The sequence below is a fragment of the Myotis daubentonii genome, chromosome 2 (assembly GCF_963259705.1).
Source record: "Myotis daubentonii chromosome 2, mMyoDau2.1, whole genome shotgun sequence".
Classification (NCBI taxonomy): Eukaryota; Metazoa; Chordata; class Mammalia; order Chiroptera; family Vespertilionidae; genus Myotis; species Myotis daubentonii.
Window position 1 is genome coordinate 49,293,160 of NC_081841.1, and position 20,695 is coordinate 49,313,854.

General features: G+C 40.3%; 1 protein-coding gene and 1 pseudogene across 1 annotated transcript; both read right to left on the bottom strand.

The window, feature by feature from the left end:
* Positions 1-16,657: 16,657 nt before the first annotated feature.
* On the bottom strand, positions 16,658-17,420 carry LOC132227522 (ubiquitin-ribosomal protein eS31 fusion protein-like; annotated as a pseudogene).
* A 1,190-nt stretch (positions 17,421-18,610) lies between these two features.
* On the bottom strand, positions 18,611-19,540 carry LOC132226094 (olfactory receptor 8S1-like). The gene has a single exon (XM_059680968.1). The coding sequence runs from the start codon at positions 19,538-19,540 to the stop codon at positions 18,611-18,613; it is 930 nt and encodes a 309-aa protein (XP_059536951.1).
* Between the last annotated feature and the right edge of the window lie 1,155 nt (positions 19,541-20,695).

Sequence of the window (20,695 nt, forward strand, 5' to 3'; positions counted from 1 at the left end):
CAAAGGTGTGGACGGAGTCGGCGAAGAAGGAATGACACGGAGACAGCGTTCAGTTGATCAGCAGCCTAGCCAGGATCTCTAGCCCGGATCTCCAGCCAAGTTCTGGTCTGGATCTCCAGAGTGGTTCTGCTGTTTATTGTCTTGTTACATCCGTATTTATCCCAGTTGATTTTAATCCTGTCAATTTCTATTACAAAGGTTAGGGCGTTTCTTATCTCCATTCCAGGGAGTAAAGATTATGTAGCTTAAGCATGATTGTTTGTAGTGATTAACTACCCGCCTGGCACTTAGTTAAGGAGTTTCATCCCCTCCCTGACTTCAGGGAAAAATTCCTACCTGGGGAAACAACCTTTCTCGGAGAGGTGACCTTGGTTAAAACACACAGCGCTAAGGGGAGCAAACATATTAAGAACAGTATGCTATATACGCCAGGTCCCTTGAAACAGCAAGGATGGACCGGCTCCCGGCATCAGATAAGGGAGGAGAGCTGTGCCTGAGGTATCAGGGGCCAGCCCTGGAAATGGTGTGCATGTTTTCATCCTATTCCCTTAGCCAGAATTCAGGTGTGTGGTCACATGGCCCAGCCTAACTGCAGGGGTGGCTGGGAAGTGAAGTGTGTGTGCCTAGTAGAAAAGGAAATGGGGTTTGATGAACACTTAGCATTGCCTCTGCCACACAATGTTAAATTGAACATAACCAAGTACCAAGTCTGACTTTACCTGAAAGGAATATTTGGGGAGAGCTGGCAGGTAGATATATATGAGAAACAGCATAGACTCTCTTCGTTGGGAAATAAACTGATGTGAGACTGTATCCAAAACAAACAAAACTTCGCCGAAACCGGTTTGGCTCAGTGGATAGAGCATCGGCCTGCGGACTCAAGGGTCCCAGGTTCGATTCCGGTCAAGGGCATGTACCTGGGTTGCGGGCACATCCCCAGTAGGAGATGTGCAGGAGGTGGCTGATCGATGTTTCTCTCTCATCGATGTTTCTAACTCTCTATTCCTCTCCCTTCCTCTCTATAAAAATATCAATAAAATATATTTTAAAAAAACAAACAAACAAACAAAACTGAGAAAAGTAAGCTTTGGCCTAATGGCACCACAATGAGTCATTAATATTTACTAAATATCTACTTTATGCCAGAACCTTCTCTTAAACATCACTGGGGGGGGGGGGGTTGAAATACCTTTATATTATGCTTTTAATGTGTCATCTCTTTAGCTGTTAATCAAGAAACTGTGGGGTGTAGATATTATCTCAGCATATCTCAGCATGAGTTCAGGGGCATTAAGTGAGCCAAAAGGCAAAATTGGGAATTGGGCCTGGCTTTAGACTTATAATCTGGTGCACCAGTCACCAAAGTGGTATCTTAACCTTTCACAGTAATATATGGACAAGTCCAAGCTCCTACATACTAGTAATGTTACAAGGTGGAGTAATTAAGCATGCACTGAGTAGTAGACAGATGATTCCATCTTTTTAAGACTTTCTGATGGAATTGTTTCAAGATTAGCTTTGAAGGCAACATGTAGGAAGAGCATCTTGGATAGAATCAAAAGGGAGAAATGGACATGCTGTGCGGCATTCTATGGGATGAAGAACAGAGTTGTGGGGATGTCTAAAGTATAGAAAAAAATGAAATGGGGAAATTGACAGAAAGATTAGACAGTGGGTCAGGGATTTTTATTTGCCATGTCAAGTAATAGGGAGTCACTATATTTAGTACTATAAGGAAGTGATATACCCGATGGGTCTAATTATACCATTCTTGGTCCTTGGCTGCCCTGCTGATAGAGTTTGGAAAAACAGAATGGGATGAACTGGCCAATAGCCAGATTCTAGCAGGTGGAATACAGAGTTCTTGGAACACAGCAATATTCTTCCTGAGGCTCGGGAAGAGCCCCCCAGACACTTAAGGTTCCAAGTTCTCTACAGGACTTGAAAAAACCTTAAGAGATTGAGTCTCTTGCCTGTCAGTCTTGGCTCCTTCATTTCTGAACTTTTGTTCTGATGTGGTTTGAATAAGAAAGTGTTCATCAATTTGGGATTGTGTTATAAAAGTTCCTTTATTAGTCTTATTTTTTGTAATGAATTATCAGCTTGGCTTATAAAAGCCTGTTTCTCCATAATGAAACCATACCTTCAATTACTAATTAGGACCTAACCACTATTTATGACACTGCTTTTCTTCCATTCAGAGTTTTGAAGCTTGACATCAGAGATGACTTTTCTATCCACAGAGCAGTGGAAATTTTTGCCTCCTCTATGTCCATGACTGTAAAGGAAAGAGGAAGGCTGAGCGAAGTTTCAGGTTAGGACTCCTGTGGAGAGAAAGGGTCAGGGCCTCTCCAGTCAGTAGTTATAATTATAACTAACATTTGTAGAACACTTTACAATGCACAAAGTGCGTTTGTGTACATGTGATCTTCACAACTCAATGAGTTAAATTATCTTTATCCCTAGTTTAAGGTTAAGGAAATAGTGGTTCAGCCATTTAAAGTTGTAGAACCTCTACTTTTTATTTCTATAATCTTGGGCAGACGTGTGTGTGTTAATAAAATGGATATCATTATACATACTTTGTCAGGTTGTTTTAAAAGTAAATAAGGTGATGTAAATAAACAACTTAATGCATAGTAAGAATTCAATAAATGATAACACCTAGGAATTGAAGCTGGATAATGGGTGAAAAGAGGACTTTAGTAGGATGATGGACAGTGCCAAGATGGGATGAAAAATAAATGTATTCTTTTTAAAAAATATATATTTTATTGATTTTTTACAGAGAGGAAGGGAGAGGGATAGAGAGTTAGAAACATTGATGAGAGAGAAACATCGATCAGCTGCCTCCTGCACACCTCCCACCGGGGATGTGCCCACAAGCAAGGTACATGCCCTTGACAGGAATTGAACCCAGGACCCTTGAGTCCGCAGGCCGACGCTCTATCCACTGAGCCAAACCGGTCAGGGCGATAAATGTATTCTTGAGTCTCAATGAGGTAGACCTACTATTGGAATGGAGTGAGCTGAAGATGTAGGTGGCAAAGTGGGGTGCTTGAACTGGAGATAGGGAGGGGTTGCAGTTGTCGGTAATGACTATGAGAGTGAGTTTCTGCAGTGATGGAAAATATCACTTAAGGTAAGAGAAAGTCAAGGAGCTGAGAGGCTAGGCCCTAGGGAGTTAGGTGGGATAGTATTCAAAGTATTTAACTATTGGTAATAGCATGGACATGAATCCATCAAAATGAATGAAGGTTAAAGCACTGGTGCCGGGTCCTGGAGGCGCCAAGGGCTGTGAAAGTATTTCAGTATTTTAATAATCACACTTGTGCAATTTAACCCAGGGCATAAGATGAATTGTCCACATAGATATTGAAGTCACCAGGAATGATGTTGGGGTTGTGGAGAGTGAAATAGCAATCCACTTGAGGGAGTCTTTAATGAAAGAAGGAGATGACCAGGGGTATGGTAGGTGATAATAATAAGGAAGGGCAGTGTGTGGGAAGGTTTGATGGTATGTGCTTCAAAGTAGCAGAGCATTACTTAGGGAGGAAGGAGGGAACTGGTACTTGAGGCAGCAAAGAGAACACTTCCTCTACTTCTAACCTTAGGTGGTGTAAAGCAGTGATTTTCATATAGATATTTATTTGAATATAAATATTTATTTGAAAGCAATCACTTATACAATCGAAACAAAACTTTCATGAAACAATATGCATCTTAACTACATGCAGCATACACTAATGTTTTCTACTTTATTACTTTATTTTAAAAGTATTCCATTTATACTACACACGAATGGGTAGCAATTTAATGTTTGTAAAGCATTGGTATATAATTCGTAGGAGAAAAAATAGCCACCCCTAAAGAGGACTGCAAGGGAAGTGTGCTTGGTCCTCAAAGGGTAGCCAGGTATCAGTTAGATAATGGAGGTGAAAGAAACATCTATCAAAGAGATTGGAGAGTATAGGAGTGCTTTGTTGTTCGGGCTGCTGTAATGAGTGACCATAGACTGAGTGTCTTATGAATAATGAACATTTAATTCTCTCATTTCTGGAGGCTGAGAAGCCTAAGATCAAAGTGCTGTCAGATTCAGTGTCTTCTCACTGTGTCCTCACATGGTGGAAGGGGTGAGGGAACTCTGGAATCTCTTTTATGAGGGCACTAATCCCATTCGTGAGGGCTTTGCCTTCAAGATATAATCACCTCCTGAAGGCCCACCTCCAAATACCATCACATTGAGGGTTAGCTTTCAACATATGAATATTGGGTGGGGAGAGACACAAACATTCAGTCTATAGCAAGGGATTGTGTTAATGACCAACCCTAAATTCCAGAGGTCTCAGTGGAAGGAGTTAGAGCAGTGATGGTGAACCTTTTGAGCTCGGCGTGTCAGCATTTTGAAAAACCCTACCTTAACTCTGGTGCCGTGTCACATATAGAAATTTTTTGATATTTGCAACCATAGTAAAACAAAGATTTATATATATTTTTTAAAATATATTTTATTGATTTTTCACAGAGAGGAAGGGAGAGAGATAGAAAGTTAGAAACATCGATGAGAGAGAAACATCGATCAGCTGCCTCCTGCACATCTCCCACTGGGGATGTGCCCGCAACCCAGGTACATGCCCTTGACCGGAATCGAACCTGGGACCCTTCAGTCCGCAGGCCGACGCTCCATCCACTGAGCCAAACTGGTTTCGGCAAGATTTATATTTTTGATATTTATTTTATATATTTAAATGCCATTTAACACAGAAAAATCAACCAAAAAAAATAAGTTCGTGTGTCACCTCTGACACGTGTGTCATAGGTTCGCCATCACTGAGTTAGAGGCTGTTTTGGAGGTTAGAGTTTGATTCAAATTAGGCAATGTAGGGACTATACTAGGGCAAGAGTCTTCATGGTGAGGCATGGCCTGGAGGCAAAGGAGTCCTGTGGTGAGTGTTGTAAGCAGAGATATAGGGCATGCTGGAATTAGCACTCTAATTATAGCCCCCTTCTTGAGACTGGTCTCTTTGTCAGCTTGTCCGTGGTAAGGTGAGGTGTAAAGGCTGGTGGGGCTTGAGTAGATAGAGGTGTGTGTGGTAGGATGATGACTTCACCAGAAGTGTGCTGAGCTGTATGGGTTTTCTTCAATCCTATTGTGGACTGAGTTAGGCTAGAGGGGCTATCTTTCCAAAAGTTCCAGAGCTCTGAGGGCCTCTGAAATCCTGCTTGACAATGGGTGGTGGTGGTGGCAAGGCTTAACAAGTTCTGTGGCTCACATTTAAATCCTCCTGTCCTTGATATTGGCGGGGGGGAGGGGGGGGGGGAAGAAGTGGCCTTACAAGATGGTAACAGTTTATTGTGTGCTCTTTAAGTAGGACATTTTTTTTATTGCTTAAAGTATTACAAAGGGTATTACATATGTGTCCATTTTTCCCCCCGCCCTAGACAGTCCCCTAGCCTCCCCTATCCCCCAGTGTCTTATGTCCATTGGTTATGCTTATATGCATGCATACAAGTCCTTTGGTTGATCTCTTACCCCCCTACCTCCTGCCCCCCAACCCTCCCCGGCCTTCCCACTGCAGTTTGACAATCTGTTTGAGGCAGCTCTGCCTCTGTATCTATTATTGTTCAAAAGTTTATAATGGTCTCTATTATCCATGAATGAGTGAGATCATGTGGTATTTTTCCTTCATTGACTGGCTTATTTCACTTAGCATAATGCTCTCCAGTTCCATCCATGACGTTGCAAATGGTAAGAGTTCCTTCCTTTTTAGAGCAGCATAGTATTCCATCGTGTAGATGTACCACCGATTTCTAATCCATTCATCTACTGATGGGCACTTAGGCTGTTTCCAGATCTTAGCTATGGTGAATTGTGCTGCTATGAACATAGGGGTGCATATATCCTTTCTGATTGGTGTTTCTGGTTTCTTGGGATATATTCCTAGAAGTGGGATCACAGGGTCAAATGGGAGTTCCATTTTCAGTTTTTTGAGGAAACTCCATACTGTCTTCCATAGTGGCTGCACCAGTCTGCATTCCCACCAGCAGTGCACAAGTGTTCCTTTTTCTCCACATCCTCTCCAGCACTTGTCGTTTGTTGATTTGTTGATGATAGCCAGTCTGACAGGTGTGAGATGGTACCTCATTGTTGTTTTGATTTGCATCTCTCAGATGATTAGTGACTTTGAGCATGTTTTCATATGTCTCTTGGCTTTCTGAATGTCCTCTTTTGAAAGGTGTCTATTTAGGTCCTTTGCCCATTTTTTGATTGGATTGTTTATCTTCCTTTTGTTAAGTTGTATGAGTTCCCTATAAATTTTGGAGATTAGGCCCTTATCAGATATGACATTGGCAAATATGTTTTCCGACACAGTGGGTTTTCTCGTTGTTTTGTTGATGGTTTCTTTTGCTGTGCAGAAGCTTTTTATTTTGATGTAGTCCCATTTGTTCATTTTCTCTTTAGTTTCAAGTGCCCTAGGAGCTGTATCAGTGAAGAAATTGCTTCGGCATATGTCTGAAATTTTCTTGCCTTTGGATTCTTCTAGAATTTTTATGGTTTCCTGTCGTACATTTAAGTCCTTTATCCATTTTGAGTTTATTTTTGTGTATGGTGTAAGTTGGTGGTCTAGTTTCATTTTCTTGCATATATCTGTCCAATTTTCCCAACACCATTTATTGAAGAGACTATCTTGGCTCCATTGTATGTTCTTGCCTCCTTTGTCAAATATTAATTGAGCATATTGGTTCAGGCCGATTTCTGGGCTCTCTATTCTATTCCATTGATCTATATGCCTATTCTTGTGCCAGTACCAGGCAGTTTTGAGAACAGTGGCTTTGTAATACATCTTGATATCTGGTATTGAGATCCCACCTATTTTGTTCTTTTTCAGGATTGCTGCAGCTATTCGGGGTCTTTTTTTATTCCAGATGAATTTTTGGAGAGTTTGTTCTAGATCTATGAAGTATGCCGTTGGTATTTTAATGGGAAGTGCATTGAATTTATAGATTGCTTTGGGTAGTATGGACATTTTAATGATGTTGATTCTACCAATCCATGAACACGGTATGTTCTTCCATCTGTTTATGTCTTCCTCTAAGTAGGACATTTTTAATTAAAAGACTCAGTGTGGCTCAGAAGTTAGAGGCTCAGTTCCTGGACCAGAGTCTCAGGTTTGATTCCCAGTCAAGGGCATGTACCTGGGTTGCAGGTTCGATCCCTGGCCCCGGTTGGTGTGCGTGCAGGAAGCAACCAATCGATGTGTCTCTCACACATCTCTCTCTCTCTCTCTCTCTCTCTCTCTCTCTCTCTCTCTCTCTCTCTCCCTGCTCCCTCCCTTCCACTCTCTCTTAAAAATCAGTGGAAAATAATATCCTCTAGTGAGGATTAACAAAACAAAAAAGACTGCTACATTAAATAGTGGGCATAAAGATGTGCTAGAAATAGCACTAAACTAAGAACTAAAATAAAAGAGTTGGTTTTTTAGTTCTGGCTGTGCTTCTGGGTGACATATTAGAACCTTAACCTCATCTATCAAATTGGTATTAATGTCACTCTTCTTTTCCTGAAAAGCTGTTGTGAGAATTAAATTAAGTGAAAATGTAGACATACGGTGTAAACTTGTGAAGCACTAGTCAAAGGCAAGATGTTGGTAATGGGCATTACTTGGCAGAAATAATTTGTAGTCAGTGCAAATAGTGGACCGATGTAGGGAGCTGTCAGTAACAACTGGTGTTGTAATCAGGTTAAGGCTAGATGTTTTATAAGATTTTAAGATTTTTTTTTTTTTATGGTGAGACACAACTCAAAGGCAGATAGATGAAAGGCAGAACTCTTTGTTACTTACAGCTGCAAACCAGAGAATGCTGTCATGCAGGGTCACAAGGGGGTTGCACCCAAGGACAGGGTAACAGTGAGCTGGAACTGCAGGAGATGCTTATGTATGGCAAACAGAATAAAGTTAGCTAGGATGGAGTTAGCTAGGTTTCACAGGCTTCCTGGGAATTGGGTATCTATACTAACAATAGGGTAATATGCAGATTGGTTGGGACATGGTCACAGTAATGACCGATCAGCAGGCTGTGTGTGCAGCAGGCGTGGGTGGGTGGGGACTTGCAGCATCAGGGCTGGGGGCGGGGCCGTGGTGGAGAGGCCTCTCCTCCACAGCCCCAGCTGGGGGTCCGCAGGTGCCCAGAGAGGCCCCTCCACCGCAGGCCCAGCCCGGGGGACCGGCCGGGGACCAAAGGCACACAGAGGTCCGCAGGCCTCCCCCGGCTCCAGCCTACTTCTTTGGGGCAATCCATCTAGGAGCCCCGGATGGGTGGGCAGGGCCTACCTCTTTGGGGCAATGGATTGTGGGGCTCCTGCACTGTGACAGGACACAGGCCAGGCTGGGGGACACCCCCCTCCCCAGCCCCAAGTGCACGAATTTCATGTACCTGGCCACTAGTTTCAAAAAATTCTGCAGGCCTAAGAAAGAAGAGGGTATCCCTGGGTGCAGGTGTCTGGGGCCTCTGGCAGTTGGGTATGTGTGTATTGTAACCCAGGAGTGTGAGAGCCTGAGAAGGGAAGTAGCTGGGGTGAAAGGCTGACATGTTGCCAGAGAAGGGGAATGGAGAGTTGTAGCCATGGTTTCAAGACTGGGTCACTTGTGAAATATTATGTTACACTAGGACAGCTTCAAAGTGGTGTAATGCCAAACTGTCATTTTAACAAATAGTACAAAAACTTACTCTAAGCAGACTTCTCATTGACAGTAGACTTTCTTAATTTAGCTGTTGATTAATACCTTTTATTTATGTTACAGAAAATATAATGTTTACTTCTGTTATCGCTAACTCTTAATTTCTATTTTAAGTAGACCAGATTGTTGAATCATTGTAGACAAATACCTGGCACCATCTAATACCCAGAAAGTGGTAGAAAGAGTTAGAAGCTGGGTTAAAAGTTCTTCTGAGATGATAAATGCCTATAGCATATAATGGATGGAATAATATGGGCTCAAATTGTTTTCCACATCAGGTTAAGATTATTTTCCTATTATAGGGCTGTGGTAGGCAGATTTCTAAGATGTTCCCCAACATTCTGGCCCCCTGGTGTACACGTCCTATATAATCTCCTTCTCTTGAAAATGGGTGGGATGTAAATATGGTGGAATTTCACTTCCACGCTTAGGTACTGATTAGTTGACCTTGAGTTCATCAAAAGGGTGATTATCTTGAATTGCACTGACCTAAGCAGGTGAGTCCAAATAAGTGGGCTCTTCCTGACATCAGAGAGATTAATTAGAAGCTGTCATGTAGTGAGGGGGTCATATGGCTAGAAACTAAAGGTGGCCCCTAGGGGCTGAAAGCAGTCCCTGGCTGACAGCTAGCAAGAAAGTGGGGACCTCAGTCCTACAGTCACAAGAAATTGAATTCTGTGAACGATTACATTGTTAGCAGACTTTGAAGGAGGACCTTGAATCTCAGATGAGATTATAGTCATGGCTCACACTTTGATTTCAGCCTGATGAGACCCTGAGCAGAGGACCAAACTGGTTCATGCCTGGATTTCTGACCCACAGAAACTGTGAGATAATAAATTTGCCTGCTCTAAGGTACTAAATTTGCGGTGATCTGTTATTCAATAACCCCATTTTTCATTTTGGTGACTGAGCATGCAGAGGCACTGAGTTTATCTTTTTTCTTGTGAATGGAAATTTGAGTTGTTTCTCCCCTTGCGCACCCTTTTTTCTTTTTTGCTTCCCTGAACAATGCTGCCATGAACCTCCTGTACATTACTTCTGGTGCACATTTTTAAGAGTTTCTCTAGGATTAGAATTATTGAGCCATAGAATATATAAATATTCATCTTTATAAGATAATGCCAAATTGCAAAAGTAGTTGTGCTAGTAAATACTTTTAGCAGCCAGCAGCAGTGTATAAGAACTGCTTCCCATTGATCCACATCCTTGCCAACACCTGGTTTTGTTAGACAGCTAAATGAATGATGAATGATTTTTCTCTATGGTCTTAATTTGCAACTTCCTCATTATTAATGAAATTCAACATTTCTTCATATTTTATTGGATATATATGCTTTCTCCTCTGTAAAATGCCTGTTTCTATCTTTGCCCACTTTTCTATTGAGTTGCTTGAGCTTTTCTTTTAGATTTGTAGGAGTTCTTTATAATGTATGTTCTGTTTATTAATCTTTTGTAAATTACATGTATTGCAAACAATCTTCTAGCAGTTTGATTGCGTCTTTCAAGAATACATGCAACTGTCTCAAGCTAGAATTATGCTGAGCCATTAAGCAAATTGATCACAGTAGAACTAAATTACAAATCAGTAATAAACATATCTGGAGAATTCAAAATTTTAAATATCAAACAACACACTTTCAAATAACCCATGGGTCAAAGAAGAAACCACAAAGAAAATAGGGAAATATTGTTTTAACTGGATGAAAATGAAAACATCAACATTTGTGGGATAAAGCTAAATTAATACTTGCAGTTAAGTTAAATGCTCTATTAGGAGGGAAAAGGTCTAAAATCAGTGGTCTAAGTTTCTGCCTTAAGAAGTGAGAAAAAGAAAATCAACTTATACTCAAAATAAATATGAAGAGGCAATAATGAAAAGCAGAAGTCAAGACATAGAAAACAGCAAACAAAAGAGAAAATGAATTAAACCCAAAACTATTTTTTTAAACATATCAAGTCAATAAACCTTCACTAGATTGATTAAGGGAAAATGTGAAAAGACAAATTACCAATATTAGGAATAAAAATAAAAAAGTGCATCAATATAGATCCTTCATATATTCAAAAGCTAATAAGAATGTTATGAACAGTTTTATGTCAATGAATTTAACAGTTTAGTCAGTGGTTCTCAACCTTCCTAATGCCGCGACCCTTTAATACAGTTCCTCATGTTGTGGTGACCCCCAACCATAAAATTATTTTCGTTGCTACTTCATAACTGTAATTTTGCTACTGTTATGAATCATAATGTAAATATTTGATATGCAGGATATATTTAGGCGACCCCTGTGAAAGGGTCGTTAGACCCCCCAAAGGGGTCGCGACCCACAGGTTGAGAACTGCTGGTTTAGATGAAATAGACAAATTCTTTAAAAGACATAGATTACTAAATTACAAGAAAATATAGAAAACCTAAATAACACTATATTAACTAAAGAAATTGAATGTGTAATTATGAACTGGAAGGAAACTAAAGGTCCTGATAGTTTTACTGGTGCATTTGGTCATACTTAAACAAAACAATACTAATCCTTAAAAAAAAAAAAAAAAACTTCCAGAAAAGAGAGAAGGAGTGCCACTGGGACTGAGCGAGCTACAGACATGCTACCCGCAGCCGTCACAGCTGCTTGGGCCTGCACAGGCCTACTGCCTGAGTGTAGAATGAGCTAAGGAGACTCAAACCCAGCAGCAATTCCACATAAAGCAGAAAATATTCAAGGAGATGACAGGTGGATTTCTCAGCACAACAGATTCGTACTAGACTGTAAAGATAAAGAGCCTGATGGGCTGTTTGTGGGGGACTCCATGGTGCAGTTAATGCAGCAATATGAGATATGGCAAGAACTTTTTTCCTCACTCCATGCACTGAATTTTGGAATTGGAGGAGATACAACCAGACACGTTTTATAGAGGCTTTCTCCGAGACAGAAGTGCAGGCAGGTTCCTTTGCTGAGCCATCCCTACCACAGAGCCAACAGGCAGTTGCCACATATGAATCTCCATCAACCTGGCTCATACTTTTTACCCCATCCTGGTAATCCCCTGAGACCCTGCCCCTCCTTACTTGTAAGCTCCACTAGGGCATTTCCAGTATCTTTTCCATACAACTGGTCTCTCATGCCTCATGCTTTGAACTTTCCTAAAATCTTTCAAACATACAGCAGCTGGCCTCAGCATGCCCCATACCTCTCAATAAGTGGCCCCAGGCTAAGCACTGGTTCACAGCTTGGCCTCTCCTGGGCACCCCCAAGCCCAACACAAGTAGCAGTCATCTGCAGATTGCTTTATAGCTCATGCTGTGTAGCCCCAGGCAGAGCACAGGGAATGGATGACTTTGCACTTCTCAGGAGGTTCCAGAGCCAGTGTACCTGGTGGTCAGCTTTCACCATGCTGGATTACAGCCCACCACCTCCCCGAGTGACATACTTAAGGGGTGGACTCAGTGAGCACCAAAGCCCCACTGAAGCAAGTCCCACTCCATAGAATCAGCTCCTACACAGCAGCTCTTCTACTATAGTTGCAGTCTATCCTCACAACTGATTGGACTAGGGGTCAATTCCTCCTAGTGATGCCAACATCAATCAAGGCTAAACTACAATAGGACAGTACACACAGCTCACAAAGGGCAGCCACATCTGGTGCCTGGGGAGGCTGAGCCACTGGGCCCTACAGGACACCTACTACACAAGGCCATTCTACTGAGTCTGGAAAATCTAGCAGGTCTACCTAATACATAGAAACAAACAGAGCCAAAATGTAGATACAAAGAAACATGTCACAAATGAAAGAACAGGAGAAATCTTCAGAAAAATAACTTAAAAAACGGAAGCAAGAAATCTATCAGATACAGAATTCAAATCAATGGTTATAAGGATGCCCCAGGCAATCCCGCAACTATGGATGATGGCTTTGGAATCACTCCCTATCTGAGAGACTTTCTGCAGAGCAGATACAACTTACTCTTTGTAGCACCTTGGCTTAGAACCCTCTATTTTTCCTCATCCTCACATAACCTCTACTTAAATTTACTTTTCTAGACAATTATTAAGAGTAGAATGAAAGAAAAAAATAAGTTTTCATCACATTGCAGTTGTAAAATGAAAAATAGCATTAATTAGAATAAACTGGAACATATACTCATTTGTTTTTAAATTAATTTGACAAACTTTACAGGGACTTACTGAGCATTTCAAGGAATTTATAGAGAACTTCAAGGAATTTAGTGAGAACATCAACAACATAAAAAAGGACCAATCAGAAATGAAGGATATACTAACTGAAATAAAGAATAATTTACAAGGAATCAACAGTAGAGTAGAGGATGCTGAGAATCAAATCAAGAATTTGGAATATAAACACTTGTGCACTGCTGGTGGGAATGCAGACTGGTGCAGCCACTATGGAAGACAGTATGGAGTTTCCTCAAAAAACTAAAAATGGAACTCCCATTTGACCCTGTGATCCTACTTCTAGGAATATATCCCAAGAAACCAGAAACACCAGTCAGAAAGGATATATGCACCCCTATGTTCATAGCAGCACAATTCACCATAGCTAAGATCTGGAAACAGCCTAAGTGCCCATCAGTAGATGAATGGATTAGAAATCGGTGGTACATCTACACGATGGAATACTATGCTGCTGTAAAAAAAGAAGGAACTCTTACCATTTGCAATAGCATGGATGGAACTGGAGAGCATTATGCTAAGTTAAATAAGCCAGTCAATGAAGGAAAAATATCACATGATCTCACTCATTTCTGGATAATAAAGACCATTATAAACTTATGAACAAAAGTAGATACAGAGGCAGAGCTGCCTCGAACAGACTGTCAAACTACAGCAGGAAGTCTGGGGAGGGTGGGAGGGCAGGAGGGGGGTGGGTAAGAGATCAACCGAAGGACTTGTATGCATGCATGCATATAAGCATAACCAATGGACATAAGACACTGGGAGGTAGGGGAGGCCAGGGGATTGTCAAGGGCGGGGAAGAAAAAAAAAAAGGAGACATATGTAATACTCTTTGTAATACTTTAAGCAATAAAAAAAAAATAATTTGGAATATAAAGAAGCAAAAAACACCCAATCAGAACAGCAAAAAGAAAAAAAGAATGTAAAAATATGAAGATAGTATAAGGAGTCTCTGGGGCAACTTCAAGCATACCAACATTCACATAATGGGGGTGCCAGAAGGATAAAAAATGGAGCAAGAAATTGAAAATCTATTTGAAAAAATAATAACAGAAAACTTCCCTCACCTGGTGAAAGAAATAGACATAGAAAGAAAAGTCAATGAAGTTTAATACATTATATGAATAATGGGCAAAAATTACAAATTACTAAAATTGATTCATGAACAAATATCAAACCCAAATATACCACTAATCATTAAAGGAATTAAGTTGGCAATCAAAATTTTCCCTCTAAAACAACAAAAGACAAGAAGTCCTCAAAACTTAATAGATGAGTGTTACAAAGCCTTCAAGAAAACCCCTTTTTTACTGAAAATGGAACTCCCATTTGACCCTGTGATCCCACTTCTAGGAATATATCCCAAGAAACCAGAAACACCAGTCAGAAAGGATATATGCACCCCTATGTTCATAGCAGCACAATTCACCATAGCTAAGATCTGGAAACAGCCTAAGTGCCCATCAGTAGATGAATGGATTAGAAATCGGTGGTACATCTACACGATGGAATACTATGCTGCTGTAAAAAGGAAGGAACTCTTACCATTTGCAACGTCATGGATGGAACTGGAGAGCATTATGCTAAGTGAAATAAGCCAGTCAATAAAGGAAAAATACCACATGATCTCACTCATTCATGGACAATAGAGACCATTATAAACTTTTGAACAATAATAGATACAGAGGCAGAGCTGCCTCAAACAGATTGTCAAACTGCAGCGGGAAGGCCGGGGAGGGTTGGGGGGCAGGAGGTAGGGGGGGTAAGAGATCAACTAAAGGACTTGTATGCATGCATATAAGCATAACCAATGGACATAAGACACTGGGGGATAGGGGAGGCTAGGGGACTGTCTAGGGTGGGGGGATAAAATGGATACATATGTAATACCCTTTGTAATACTTTAAGCAATAAAAAAAAAGAAAGAAAACCCCTTTTTTAATGAAAATATTTTAAAAAAATACAAGGTGAAAGAAAGCATACTATTAATGCCAAGATCAAATGTCTGAAATGCGAAAAATCTATATGGGCAAAAAATAGATTAGTGATTGCCTAGGGGGAGGGTTTGGATTGTTATTGCCCATACGAATGGGGGTGATGAAAATGTTTTGGGATTGGGTTGTGGTGACGGTTGCACAACTCTGTGAATGTGCTAGAGACCATGACATTGTATTGAATAGGTGAACATTGTGATGTGTGAAACATGTAATTAAGGCTGTTAAAAAGAAAAGACCAGATGAATGCAAGAAAAAAAATATACTATCTCACTTATGGACATAAATAGGAAATTCTTAAGTCAAATACTGATGAAAGTTAATTCTGTTTTTACTACTCTATCTAAGTAGGGTGATTTCAGGAATGCAAAAATTCTTCAACACCAGAACACCTACTGATACAATTTATTATTAAAAGCCAAATAATTTCCTAGCTGGTTTTGCTGCGTGGATAGAGTGCCTGCCTTCAGACTGAAGGGTCCCAGGTTCGATTCCAGTCAAGGGCACATGCCCAGGTTGCACCTCAATCCCCAATAGGGGGCGTGCAGGAAGCAGCTAATCAATGATTCTTTCTCATCACTGATTTTTCTAAGTCTCTCTCCCTTTCCCTTCCTCTCTGAAATCAATAAAAAAAATTTAAAAAGTCAAATAATAAAAACCATGACTATTTTGATAAATTTATTTTTTAGTAAACAGTTATTTATCACATGCTTATTATGTGACAGATACTATATATTAGTAAACAAAAGGGGAAAAGTACTGGTACTCAATAGAAATTAAAAAAAACATTTGATAAAATTTTTACATCAATTCTCAGCAAAATATGGTTAGAAGAGAGCTCGTGTACTAAGTCAAAACTGATAAGAAACAGAACAAACATTATCCTTAATGCTGAAACATGAGAAACTTTCTTACTGATTCCAATAAAAAAGATGTCTGTACTAGAGCTCCAGGCCAGTGAATTAACTTTAAGATATGAAACATATAAAAATTGCATAGGAAAACAAATTATTTCCCTTTATTTAAGAGGAAATCATTAAAATGTGAAATGTAATTTAAGATAAAACATGAATATCTAATTTCCTTTTATTTAAGACAAAATAATTAGAAATCCAATAGTATTTATAAACAAGCCATTAGAACTAGGAAAATAGTTCAACAAACTTGACAGATACAAGGTCAGTGTACAAGTGATAAATGCAGTTGAATTTTTAATTCATAATAGAAACAAAAAATAGAATGTATTTGGTAATATAGCTAGCAAAAGTTGCATATGACCTTTATCTAAATAAACTTCACCAGTGGCAACAGCAGAACAGCATTCATGCATGAGAATCTTGTTGAACCTTTGCATAACTATCACCTTGCCCAGGCCTGGCCAAACTGTGAGTCCATGGCCCAGAACTAGACTAACATGGAAGAAAGAGATTTGACTCACATAGTAGACTATTCTACTCATATAATTATTTCCAACTGCTTTGGTAGTAAGGTCCCTCTGGTGAGACTCCATCCTAGATATATTCTCATTTCTTTACCCATAATTGACACATTCAAAATTTACCTATTGTGCAACAAGCATATTTTAAAAATTAAAATATTCTTAAAAATGTAGTGAAAATGTCAAAAAATGTCCTTGACCTCTTTGAGGTTTTGTTCTCTGTGGCTGGAGAGTGCAAAGTGAAGGGGACAATGACATTTGACAGGTTGTAAATAAGCAAAAACCAAAAGGTAATTTCAAAAAGAAATAATAATTAATTTGTTTTAATTTTTTATTTTTTAGTTCATGTCTTTTATTAACCATGTACAATTACTTGTCTTCTGGTTTGTTGAAGCAATAGGTCAGACAACATTTGCCACAATAATGTATGTCAAAGTGCCTGGCCATAAAAACTCCATCACCACATTCATCTGAAGGGCACTTCCAACAAAGGCAACTGATTTTGCCATTCTCATCTACTTTGTAGTATTTCAGGACAGCCAGCTTAACCTTCTTTCTCTTATGCTTATTCTTCTTGGGAGTAAGACTTCTTCCTTTTCTTAGCCCCACCAAGAAGTCTCCACACACGATGTAGAGTGGACTCCTTTTGAATGTTGTAGTCAGACAAAGTACATTCGTCTTCCAGTTGCTTGCCAGCTAAGTAAAATCAGTCTTTGCTCATCAGAGGGAATTCCTCTCTTATTCTGGATCTTGGCCTTCACATTTTCTATTGTATCCGAGGGTTCAACCTCCAGAGTGACGGTCTTCCCCTTAAGGGTTTTCATGAAAATCTGCATCTTGGTGGTGACTCCATTGCGGATGGCAGATTGGAAAGGACAATAATTAATTTTTTGCATAATTTTCACCCACACATCTCTCCCAAATCTCCTTCTCACTAATTCTCCAACTGAGTTTCATGATCTAAGGGACCTCTGCTGAAATTCTATTGGTTTCTTTTTGGAATTGCCACTGGCCTTGTGCAGCATTTGCTCTGCTATTGATGCTCTCGTGTTCTGCCATTTCTACAGCATCACTGGGCTGATTGGCAGACCTACTTGTCTAGCAGTGCGCATGAGCTGGGGAATCTTCTCTTGTCATGGGGCCCCTTCACAGGACTTCTGGCTATTAAGTAAATGGTTTGAAGAGGATAAACAAATGTGCTATTTGTGGTCTCTATTGGACACACATAGATCCAACAAAAAAAATCTCAAATTTCTCCACTGTCCTAGGATGTCTATAACTGCAATTCCATGGTGGCACCAATGTATGTCTTTTAGGTCTTTTCCTTGCAAAAGACAGAATCTAAGCAAAGTAAATTAAGACAACAACAATAAAGCATTAACAAGGGAATTCATGAACTGGGTCTGGGGAAGCTCACACCATCAAGGGGAGAGTCAGTGTGTCAAGGTGGTAAAAAAAACCAGACTTGAGGTAAGTCCATTTGGTTCCAAATTCCATCCCCACCACTTACCTCTCTGAAGCAGTTTACTCCCTCTTCTTAAAATAACGATAACTAAAGCATTTCCCTAAAGCACTTGTGGTATTTAAGTGGATCATATATGTAAAATGCTCAGCACAGTCTGATCATGTGTTCTTATTATAATTCATGTTTATAAATCTCCCTTGAAAAGGCAGAATCTTGGATAACACTAGTGATCTTATCAGTAGGCCACTGGGATTGGCTGTCAGAGTACTGCAAACAGAATGGCTGACCTCTGCCTCTCTCTCCTCATCTGAATCTCTCATTAAAATTCCTACAGAGTGAATGGTCTGACATTGACCACGTACTCATTCCTGTACCAGCCACTGTGCCAGGAAGAATGAATGAATATTAAGCAGGGACGGGGAGAATTAGGGGTCACCATGATTAACAGAATCTATGATTAATAGTCTCTGTGGAAACATATTGAGCAAATGGCGTTTAGTTTGAAGAGTGGCAAGGTAGACAGAGTATAATTGCATTGTCTACCATACTGTGTGGAATACATTGAATATTTTCATAGGAATAATTGCTATACCTCCCTCCCCCTTGCTCTGACTAGGACTGAACTGGTATCATTCCAAGAAAATTAACTCTACTTCTGCTTAAGTATTTTTAAGAAAAGCTGTAGGGCACCTTGCAGATCCTGATATCAGAGAATTCTCCTGAATATCCAGGCACCACTTATCGGATTTCTACCCAGAATCCTCATCATTCTGATGTTATTATTTGAAGCACCAGAAATATTTTCTCAACATCCTTTTCACAGCAGCCTTCATCTCCTTGTTCTTCAGGCTGTAGATGAGGGGATTCAGCATGGGGGTGATCACACTGTACTGCAAGGAGAAGATTAACTCTCGAATGGATCCAGAATTTGGCAAGAGATAACGGAGAAATCCCGAACCATAAAAGAAGATCACTGCAGTGAGGTGGGAGGAGCAGGTAGAGAAGGCCTTGCTTCTGCCTGTGGAGGAGCTGATGCGCAGGATGGTGGACAAAATGCGAACATAGGAGAAAAATATCATGAGAAAATTTCCAAAGAAATGGAGGACGCTAGAGCAGAGCAGGGCAGTAAAACTTGCAGTCACATCAGAGCAGGACAAGGGGTAAAGAGAGGACAGCTCACAGCAGAAGTGGTGAATATCTTGAGCCTCACAGAAGTCTAAATTGAGAGCTACAAGGATATTGATAAGAGCATCCAGAAAAGCCAAACTCCATGAGGCCCACACCAGCCCCATACACAGCTGTCTGTTCATCACCTGGGCATAGAGCAGAGGAGAACTGATGGCAACATAGCGGTCATATGCCATCACAGCGAGTAGGCAGGATTCAGTGCCCCCAGAGGCATATAGAAAGAAGACCTGAGCCAGGCAGCCCTCTACTGAGATAGTTTTCTTCTCAGAGAGCAGATTCTCCAGCAGCTTGGGCACAGTGACAGAGGAGTGGCAGAGATCGAGGAAGGACAACTGCCTCAGGAAAAAGTACATGGGGATGTGAAGACGGGCATCAAACCCGATCACCAGCAGCAGCATCAGATTCCCCATCAGGGTCAGGAGGTAAATAACAAGGAACAGCACGAAGAGCAGAGGCTGGATCTGGGGGTCCGCAGACAGCCCGAGGAGGATGAACTCAGAGATAACACTGTGGTTCCTCATTGCCTTCAGTATGTCTTGGGAATGTCAGAAATAAATTGGGTGAAGCCTCTTCTAATGTCTGATATCTCAGTGTTTTCACCCTATTCTCCATTCACAAAGTTTCATGCCCACTCAAAAATGTATTTCTGAAATGGTAAGTCTCTAGATTTCCTAAAACGTGTAATAATCTTTTCTACAGAATCCCAACACTAGATCAACTCGCTGTCCACATTTATTATTCTTTCTGTAATGTCTTAGAGTTAATTTGCTGTTGTTTTATTATTAAATCTACAGAAGGATGTTTGTAAATGGTTGATAATAATCCAGTAGAAAGAGAAATTCCAGGAGGAATGAGATACAATTGCAGAAATGTTGTCTCTGGAGCAGCTGGGTTTCACAGCAGAAGCAGAGCATGGATGGCCTTAGATGAGAATGGGTTTTCTTCATCCATCAAACACGCATGCAGTCAGTAGATTTGGTGTTAGGAAGGAAGCACTTCTCATCTGATGGCTCTTGTTATTCACTAAGTATTGAAATGAGATCATTAGTGGAAAGTGAAGAGGGGTAGTGGCTGGACATCTGCCCAGTGAGGAGAAAGGGAGTTAATTAGAGACGAAGCAGCACAGAGATATCCCAGATACCATGTAATTTATCACAAGAAACTATTGACTGATATGAAAACATATTCTGGTCATAATCTCCATGCACCGTTTGTGTGATCTATTCAGAGTCAGCTCTTGTCAAGCCTTCATGCCACTTGTAAATATAGACTACCCTCTAACTTTCAAAAGCTTGACCCTTTTTTCCAACTGTGATCCAAGAACCCAGATTACAACCATCAGCTCAGGATAACCCTTCAACACTATTAACCACACCATCTTGACCTTCATGTCCTGCTCTATCTCTTGTGTTTATACTACAAGACCAGCACATTCAATTTCTCAAAAGCCATGCTTTCTCCCCCACTATTTAACCAAACAACACACAGGCCTAAAGCTACTCTTAGGAATCAATTCCACATTACCTGCATTTCTCGCCTCCTTGAGCAATAACTAACAATGAGTTAAAGAAAAACCTTTGAAAATCCAGAAGACAAATAAGTTTAAATATCAGTGTGAGAATTTGGTATTAAGGTGAAGTTTAAAAATTCCTGTTGATATAGTTCTCCTCTTTGAT

What these genes read in the sequence shown, in the direction of transcription:
- LOC132226094 (XM_059680968.1), bottom strand. Translation starts at nt 19,540, where the DNA reads ATGAGGAACCACAGTGTTATCTCTGAGTTCATCCTCCTCGGGCTGTCT.